The sequence below is a fragment of the Macrobrachium rosenbergii genome, chromosome 16 (assembly GCF_040412425.1).
Source record: "Macrobrachium rosenbergii isolate ZJJX-2024 chromosome 16, ASM4041242v1, whole genome shotgun sequence".
Lineage (NCBI taxonomy): Eukaryota > Metazoa > Arthropoda > Malacostraca > Decapoda > Palaemonidae > Macrobrachium > Macrobrachium rosenbergii.
This window is the reverse complement of record NC_089756.1, coordinates 57,999,478-58,009,477: the sequence shown is the minus strand read 5'-3', so window position 1 is coordinate 58,009,477 and position 10,000 is coordinate 57,999,478. Positions and strand designations below refer to the sequence as shown.

Below are 10,000 nucleotides of genomic sequence, written 5' to 3'. Positions count from 1 at the left end.
AAAGGGTTTCAACGCTCCCTATAAATGGAGACACAAACCTTCATATCACAGCCTTTAAAACTGAAGTCAGCCTTTGCAATTCTACCCTTTTAATTAACGGACGAGAAACAAAATATAATGTTTGATATAACGTTCTATTTTCTTATCAATTCCTTCTCCTCCGTGATTACCAATGCTATCTGAAAAATACAATATGCCCTCCATCAGTCCACTAGAACGCAGGAACAGCAAATAAACAAACAAGCAAATAAATAAGTGAACAAATAAGAGCTAAAAATAACGAGAAACCTCAACGAAAAGACGTCCTACCGTAAGAGTGACAAGGGCTGATAGAAACTCACGCGTTCTGGTATCTGTAAAAGGAAGACAAAAAACGAAAGGTTAGTTCCACCTGGTCCAGGTTAGTAGAAGAAAGGGGCCTTACAAGGGAGAGGGCGAAGACAGTGGGCAAGACTCTCCCTCCAGAACTCCTCCCCCTTGGCACGGGGGATGGAGGGAGGGGGAGGGAAACACTACCTCCACACCAAGAATCAGTTGGGAAGCGAGGGCTGGGAAAAAGGGAGACAACTTTGATCTTATGAGGAAAAAAAAACCTTGAAAGGTTAATTGAAGCATTCTAGTAAAAATCTATACAAAAGTTAGATCTACTGTACTTCCTTACATAGCTATGGGGGAGCACTAACAAGTTACTTTCAAAAAGCGAGGTCTCATCAAAGCAATCTATAAAAAAAAAGTTAATGTTAGACACCTGTAGTAAATCATATTCAAGGAAAAGAAAAATGGGTAAGTAATTCTAATAACAAAATTTAGTTTAGTTTATACAGTACTATATATATATATATATATATATATATATATATATATATATATATATATATATATATATATATATATATATATATATATATATATATATATATATATATATATATATATATTAATGGTAAAATAGACCTTAATACCCCCAGGGATTACCTAGCAAAATTGACATTCCCTTCAATACGATTCAAAAAATATTACTTAGCATTAAAAATAAGTTCATGCAATAGTAATGCACTAGAGAACATTTTTACTGTGAACCAATATGCCACAGTCTACTGAAAAAAAATTGCAAAAAAAAAAAAAAAAAAAAAATTGAAAAATTGATTCTGACGATTAAAAAAATTTCTTGATTCTGGTTTAAACTTTAAACAGAAATTATTGATATTAGACACACGTGATTAACTAGATTTAAGCAGGGCACATGCTTACTATATTCATGACAAGCTAGAAAATATGAAAGTCAATGTAAACTAATGCCTAATACAGGAACTTTGTTTGTGGGGAGAAATTTTAAGAAAAAATAATATAAAAAAGGCTCAAGCGATTTCAAACTTACACAGAAATCTTAGTAAAAAAAATAACGCAAAATAAAATAAAAATATTACGAAAACCATTAACAATACCAGATATCTCAAATTTCCATAAGTTTCCAAGAACGAGAGCTGGAAAGACACAACACAGGTGAGAGAGAGAGAGAGAGAGAGAGAGAGAGAGAGAGAGAGAGAGAGAGAGAGAGAGAGAGAGAGAGAGAGAGAGAGGAGTCTCGTAGAGTTTCATCTTATGACGCTTTCAGAGCAAGACTCGAAGGTGACAAACAATGCAAAACCGAGATAACAGAGCCACTTTTTAAAAGTGCCAATATTCCTAAACGCACGTTAACTGAGACACAAAGCTTCGCTAATGAACCTAACCATGTCAGGCACTAATTACCGACATGTTCGGCCGTTCATTAAACATCTTTTGTGCAACACCGAATTGTTGACACTCGGATGAGAAACGGCGGTCTCCGACTCTTCTGGAGGACTCTCAAGGACACACACAAATGATAATTAAGCAGAAACACAAAGCCAGACATCTTTTCTCCTCAATATAAAGACGTGATCATTGACCTTTCCATTTTCCACCTATTCAATACGTAAAGAGAAAAAGGTCACATACCCTGAAATAAAATAGTTTTTGTTTTTTATATCAGCGATGACTTCCACTTTACACACACATAAATAGTATGTATGTATGTATGTATGTATGTATGTATGTATGTATGTATGTATGTATGTATGTATGTATGTATGTATGTATGTATGTATATGTATGTATGTATGCATATATATATATATATATACGAGGGTAAGTCAAAAAGTTCCAGGAAAAATTGTTGAATGATGTATTTACACAGGAATGAAACAACCAAATACTTGGTAAACAATTATCTGTGATGTACTGATCCATATAGACTTGTTACCTCAGTCATCCTCTTGCTACCGTGGTGTTAACATCTGCTTCAGAAAAGTAACTTCTTGAACCCATGGAAAATAAAAATTTTGAGATGAGAGCTAACATCAAGTTCCTGACCAAGCTTGATTGGAAACCAGGAAAAATTATTGAAGCTTTGCAACAAGTTTATGGAGATTCTTCTCCATCTAAATCAGTTGTTTATGATTGGATAAAGCGATTTAAGGATGGTCGGGAGGACCTCAAAGACAACCCAAGAGAGGAAGACCATCGACTGCAAAAATGAAAGAATTGTGGCTTTGGTGCAGAATCTAGTGGATGAAGATCGTCGGATTACTATCGATATGATAGCTAATGAAACTGGGATCTCCCATGTTTCCGCATTTTGAATTTTAAATGAAAATCTTGGTTTGAGTAAACTTTCAGCACGTTGGGTCCCAAAAGCGTTGCGCGAAGACCAACTGCATCAAAGAGCTGAACTTTCTCTTGCAGTTTTAACGAAGATTGAATCAAATGAATCAGAGTTTTTGACCGGATTGTTACTGGAGATGAAACTTGGATCCATCAATATGACCCAGAAAGTAAAATTCAATCAAAGCAATGGTTACCAAGAGGTTCAGCTGCACCAGTGAAGTTCAAAGTGGCGAGATCTGCCCAGAAGGTTATGGCAACAGTGTTTTGGGACTCCAAAGGAGTGATTTTGATTGATTTCCTTGAAGGACAAAAAAACAATCACCGGGAACTACTACAAAGGTGTTTTGCAAAACTGAAGACTGCATTGGCTAAAAACGTCGAGGAAAGTTGCACCGCAGAATTTTGTTCCATCATGATAACGCTCCAGCACATTCATCAAGGGTTGCAAGAGAAGTCCTACGGAAATTTAGGTGGGAAACTCTTCCACATCCTCCTTATAGTCCTGATCTTGCTCCTTCAGATTTTTTCCTGTTCCCAAAACTCAAGGAACACTTAAGAGGAGTCCGGTTTGAATCTTTGGATGCTGCTAAACATGCAGTTTCAACATGGTTTAATAGAAAGGCCCCAAATTTCTACAAAGAAGGGTTGCAGAGGTGGAAACAGCGCCTTGAAAAGTGTATAGAGTTAGATGGTAGATATGTAGAAAAATGATGTTTGAATTTCCTTAAATAAAGAGTATATTGAATTTTTCCTGGAACTTTTTGACTTACCCTCGTATATATATATATATATATATATATATATATATATATATATATATATATATATATATATATATATATATATTCCTTTGTCCAGTCGATGGGGTTAACATTCCAATTCTCAGCATGTTTTTGGGATGAGGCTGCAAGCACATGCTCTTTAGCAATCTAGCAGCATCTTACCAGGTACACAAGTCACTCTTAGGTTAACAAAGGCACACAGGATTTTTCAGAAGGGCCTAATCGTGTTCCACAACCTTGGTTATCCTCTCTCCCTACTCGCTACAATAATACATATATATATACATATATATATATATATATATATATATATATATATATATATATATATATATATATGTGTGTGTGTATACTGTATATTATATGCTGTGTATATATATATATATATATATATATATATATATATATATATATATATATATAAATAAATATATTGGTATATATGCATAAATATATGTATAACTGAATCACGAAAATATGGAACATGATGAATATATAAATAAAGACAAAATCCACGAAGGAAGAGAAACGATGGAGTACTGTGAGGCCTTTCGACTGTCGTCCTTTACTTAGCAGCACTCCATCGTTTCTCTTTCATTCGTGGATTTTGTCTTTATTTACACACACACACACACACACACACACACATATATATATATATATATATATATATATATATATATATATATATATATATATATATATATATATAATTTATATATATAAATACACACACACACATACAAAAGCACTGTTCTCGTTCACTATTCGTAAAAAACGTATCCTAGCCTATCAACAATCAATCCAATTGCATCATTAGTCTGGTAGGAACTGTTGTTACTATTGCCACGACAACGAAACCAAACAAAAGCAACAACAAACACAGGCTGAAATATGACTGCTCTTACTATTCGGAAAAGGCCTTTTCCATAGAAGAGAAGGAAGGCTGTCGCAAGCTCTCTCTCAAATATCTTGACGAGCAGCTTCATCTACTCAACACAGAGTCTTCCCTTCTACTGCATTATTAGCCTCTACCAAGGACCGTCGCTCTTTTGACCTGATTTTGGCATTATTATTACCAGTTAATTAACTCTACATTATTATTATTATTATTATTATTATTATTATTATTATTATTATTATTATTATTATTATTATTATCAGTCTTCGTCTTAATTTTTTCTGTTCATCACTGAATTTGTAAGGCAGGTACCTGGATGGGTGATGATAATATTCACAATTCTTTTTTACCATGCACAGTGTAATACTGAGTTCTCCAAGGCTCAGGTAATATGACTGAAAATCTCGGGTTTTCCTTGACACTATTTAGGCTGTATTGTTTTCCTCTCATTTTAATGAAACTTGATTTGTGGGGTTGGAGATTACTTTCCCCTCATATATATTCTGAATTATTTTTCCTGATTACTGGTCAACTTGGTGTGTAGTAACCTTGGTTTTATACCTTGACCTACTTTTGAAGTCTACGGGTCAATTTAACGGTAAAATTTTATCTTCTCTGATTTTGATGAAACTCAAGTGAATACTTAAGGTCGTTTAAAATTTGTTTCACCAATTATTTTAGCTTCACTCACTTTACAAAATAAATTCCAGGTCAATTTGGTTATGGCCGAAATTTTCTTTCTTGGTTTTGATAAAACTTGGTGGGTGTAAATCTTTGCAGCTGGATGTGTTATTTTCAAGCTTTTTGTTTTTTACAATAAAATAATTTCCATGGTCACATCAATTCAAAATGGGGTTTCCTCTAAAGATCAAAGCCTATGCTAGAAGTCTCTGGTCTTTATCATCTTTCTCAGAACTTAAAAAATAAAAGTTCTGAAAGTAAAACTGCTGCTTTTCGAGGGCGGGGCATTTCAAAATTTTCCAGTTTCAGAAAATCCTTTGCTCTCAACTCCTCCTACAAAGCATTATTCGTTATTCAAGACACAGACCTTCCATCGACCTATCACTCAAAATACAACCCTTTGCTATTATATGTGTACTTCACTTACTTCACAAGCGAGAGAGAGAGAGAGATAGAGTACCCCTCCCCATCTCAACCCATGTCCCTCCAGCGATACCTCTGCCTTTCCAATTCACTTGAAAATGACCAAGAATTGTGAAAGACCGTCATAAACGAGGAGCACTAAGTCGTGGACGTCCCACTCGAAAAAGAATATGTAGCGATGAGCAGTGGGGAGGGCTGAGGAGGTGCTCGAGTGCCGAGAAGGTCGTCCTTGATAACTCGAGGATGACCCGGACATAATGCCCTCACCCAAAAAAGAAAATAAGCGACGAATTTTTTTTTATCCTCCTCGGCAAGTAACATATCACAAAATTATTCTTTACACATTCGTACGTTATATGTGCATACACAATACACACAAACAACACACACACACACACACACACACACACATATATATATATATATGTGTATATATATATATATATATATATATATATATATATATATATATATATTATATCTACACATGTATACATATACTGTAAGTAGATATACATATATACATACATATATATTATATAATGTACGTGAGTATATATAATTTCCCATTATACGCCTTAGGAAATTAGAAAGATCAGGTGCCAAGATTGTTAACCTTCGTTTCCCAGCATCTTTCAAGTAAGGTATTTATCCAATTAAAGAATAAAAAAAAAACAGTATTCCTACCACTGAACTATTTCTAACGTGACAAATAGCCGTTACAAAATGCAAGATGAACCTCTACTGTTCATCATGTACCGGTCACTGAGCGCAGCGTCTGGTCTCTGAATGGTGAACAAATAACATTGGCGTACCGTACAGTTGAGACTCAAGGGGCTACAACAAACAGCAGTGAAATACAGACACAAGGTGGACAAAGTGCAGTACCGAAGAACGGCTCGGTCTGCCAGGTTTATGTTGTCTTCTACTGCATTCCATTCCATCTTTATTCCCTACGTCTAGACTTTGCACTTCCTAATTAACATTATCGACGAGTTCAGCTCCAAACAGCAACTAGTAAACTAATACTGTACTATTGTAAATTAATTAAAAACAAACCCCTAAAGGAAAAATACTTAAAACGACAGGAAATCTCAAACTTATTCCAGATACCCTAACAGTCATTTAATAAACAAACTGGCAACTCAACAGTCTATACACTTCATTCGAATCCACAAAGAATTCGATTGGGGTGACTGAGAAAATCTATTGTTGTGTCAAAACGATTTTTATGAGAGACAGAGACATTTATTCTTAGATCAGAGAGAGAGAGAGAGAGAGAGAGAGAGAGAGAGAGAGAGAGAGAGAGAGAGAGAGAGAGAGAATGAGTATTGTCTGAGGTCAGTGCCTTTTAATTTTTTACGGCTCAGGTCAAGTTGTTTTATTTTTTTTATTTTTGTTCATATTACTATTTTTTTTTAACAACCACAAAGGAACACAGTGCATCATCAAATATTGAAATTCAATCAGGGGCTCTAGTCTTTCCCTACAAGAGCCGTGAAAAGGGGGGTGTAACCTTTTCTTCTTTGGCCCTTCAATGTCTAGGACGTTCAAGATTGCAGAGGACGTGATTGAAAGATATATAAATATATATATATATATATATATATATATATATATATATATATATATATATATATATATATACACATATAAACATACACACATATATATACACTGTAATATATATATATATATATATATAATATATATATATATATATATATATATATATATATACACACACACACACAAACACACACATATATATATACTGTGTATATATATATATATATATATATATATATATATATATATATATATATATATATATATAGACATATATATATATATATATATATATATATATATATATATATATATATATATATATATATATACACACATTCTTGTGGCAAAGTTTTTGTACACAGATTTCACTGAATTCAGTGCGCCAGCCCTCAAAAAAAAAAAAAAAAAAAAAAAAAAAAAAAAACTACGTTGGACACATTTCCAGAACCCAAAAAAGGCGTCTACAGGCCCTTCGTAATAATGGAGCCATTCAAAATCCTTATGTCGATCATCACAACCGCAAAACCACGACGCAAGAACTAGTGGAGAATACCAACATCATCTACACGGAACATGTCACCATCGACTCACTATAGGAAAATCCGTCTGCATTTTACTGCACACGCCCTACATCATCTAACGCCGACATTGGAAAGAACTTCAGCAATGGCAACAGCACCTTTTGAATCGCTCTCCCCCACCCCCACTTCCCCCCCAAACCCTTACCATTCGTCTTTTCCCTCGTAATCGGCATCCCAGCAATACTGTTGCTGCTTTCTTTGTTGTCATAACAACCACACGTGGTTTTTGTAATTACGTTTCACGAAGAAATATTTTTTAATAAATTTCTTTGCACGGTGTTACTTTTTTACAACTTTCACTCCACTAAAATTGTTTTTATTGTAATTCCTTTCATTTTATTGTATTATAATTATTTTTAAAAGCATCATATAATAAAACAACAGGAGGCACTGTTCAGTTATTACGGGCAACCCAATAGCAAGAGCCCGTGCTGGCATACATCCAGCTTAATCATAAAAAACTACATGTTCAATTAGTACAATACAGTTTGAAGAGGTCACGACGAGTGACGGAACAGCTGTGGTGTCGCGACTGCTCCCAGTAAGTGTAAGAGTTCATTTTCGTTTCTTTATCCATCAACTGAATTTGGTAGAAAGCAGAAGACTCAGAAGTATTACCAAACTAATAAGACATTAATCAAAGGCCAAAAAGCTATTGAACTCAACAAAATCTGCATATACAGTGTATATATGTATATATATATATATATATATATATATATATATATATATATATATATATATAATATAGATATATATATATATATATATATATATATATATATATATATATATATATATATATAGTATAATATAGATATATATATATATATATATATATATATATATATATATATATATATATATATATATATATATATATAATAATATAGATATATATATATATATATATATAAATTGAATATATTTTTGTGTATATATATGCATATATAAATATATATATATTTATTATATATACATATATATACAGTATATGTATATATATATATCACACACAATGCATATATTACGTAAAAGAGAGAGAGAGAGAGAGAGAGAGAGAGAGAGAGAGAGAGAGAGAGAGAGAGAGAGAGAGAGAGAGAGAGAGATCCCGAACCCCCTGTATAATGGATATTTTTCATAATCAATCACGGTTATACAGCTGGCTGAATTTGAACTTAGTACATGGGTGTGGTGTCTCCCTAAAGTAAATATTCTGGCAATGCTGAAATTTTCGTGGCCGACGCTCCTGTGGGACGCCCACTCGCCTCTTTTTAGTGATTAGAACTAATCATTTATTCAACAAATCTTTTTATCTGTATGACATGAAATATCGCTATCCTATCAGAATCATTAAGCATTTTATCTGTTATTTTCTTTGACAGAAGCCAAGTTTCAGTTATGGGGGATATACAGTATACGGCTCTCAGTTAAGCCTAAGAGTGAATTAATCTTTTAAGTATCAGAAGACTTTTGATATTCACAGGAATATGAACATATTATTGTTATAATCTTTTTGCAATTATTTACACTTCAAAGGAGGAAATCAAGGTTGCTAAATAATTCTGGACAGGCACAACCACATACAGTATCCATAAAATTAAAGATCAGTACATACCTGTTGCCAACTACTGGGTTACCATTTCTTTAAAATAACCCTATCAATCCAGAAAGAGTATTATGCAGGGTCCAATATATTCGAAGACCACGAAACATCATTTACATGAAATCTAATATTTCCTGTATTAAAATCACTTTATATCATTCGCTTCTTCAAAAAATGAAATAAACATAATAAAACTGAGCAGACATCAATAAAACTTGGGCTTATTGCCTATAAACATTAAAGAATTAAAGTATAAAGTAGGGGATGAAAATAAAGGCTTTCGACTTACCGTGGCCCAAGCGCTCGACATCCTAAGAGAAACCTCTCGGACTGAGGGTCTCCGAAAGGGCTGCAAAGTCCCAGCTGGGGAATCTTAGTCCTTAAAGTTACAAGCCTCATAACAATAACATTAACAACAACAATTATAACACAACGCACAATACGATACAGCATGTGCAGCTCAATGCAGTCATATTCTTTCGCGACAAACACAGGAGAATGCGGAGAGACCTTTTCTGTCACGCGTGTCAATTTGTCACTCATGCATTTTCCTTATCTTAAAGAGTAACAAGTGTTCATCATTCTGTCCCATAATGGTGTCATCCTTTGCCGATGATCTCTCCTCGAGACTAAGTAGGAACGAGATAATGCAGAAGAGGGGAGAGCACTATGAACATGATGATGCCACTGCAGATCATGGACATGCAGACGGTATTCATGTGCCCCACTGGGCAATAGGGCTCGCAGCAGGGGCTGCAAGGGCAGC

General features: G+C 34.0%; 1 protein-coding gene across 18 annotated transcripts in view; it reads right to left on the bottom strand.

Moving 5' to 3' along the window:
- The window catches only part of mri (mrityu), a 483,153-nt gene that overhangs the window by 229,671 nt on the left and 243,482 nt on the right, over nt 1-10,000 (bottom strand). For 10 of the 18 annotated variants that reach the window (XM_067119179.1, XM_067119182.1, XM_067119186.1 and 7 more), the window contains exon 3: nt 342-353. The exons of 7 other annotated variants lie outside the window; for them this stretch is intronic. In XM_067119179.1, the coding sequence (XP_066975280.1) occupies nt 342-353 (12 nt within the window). Of the gene's footprint in view, nt 1-309; nt 354-10,000 lie in introns of all 18 variants that reach the window. One more of the 18 variants, XM_067119191.1, reaches the window with a different exon arrangement.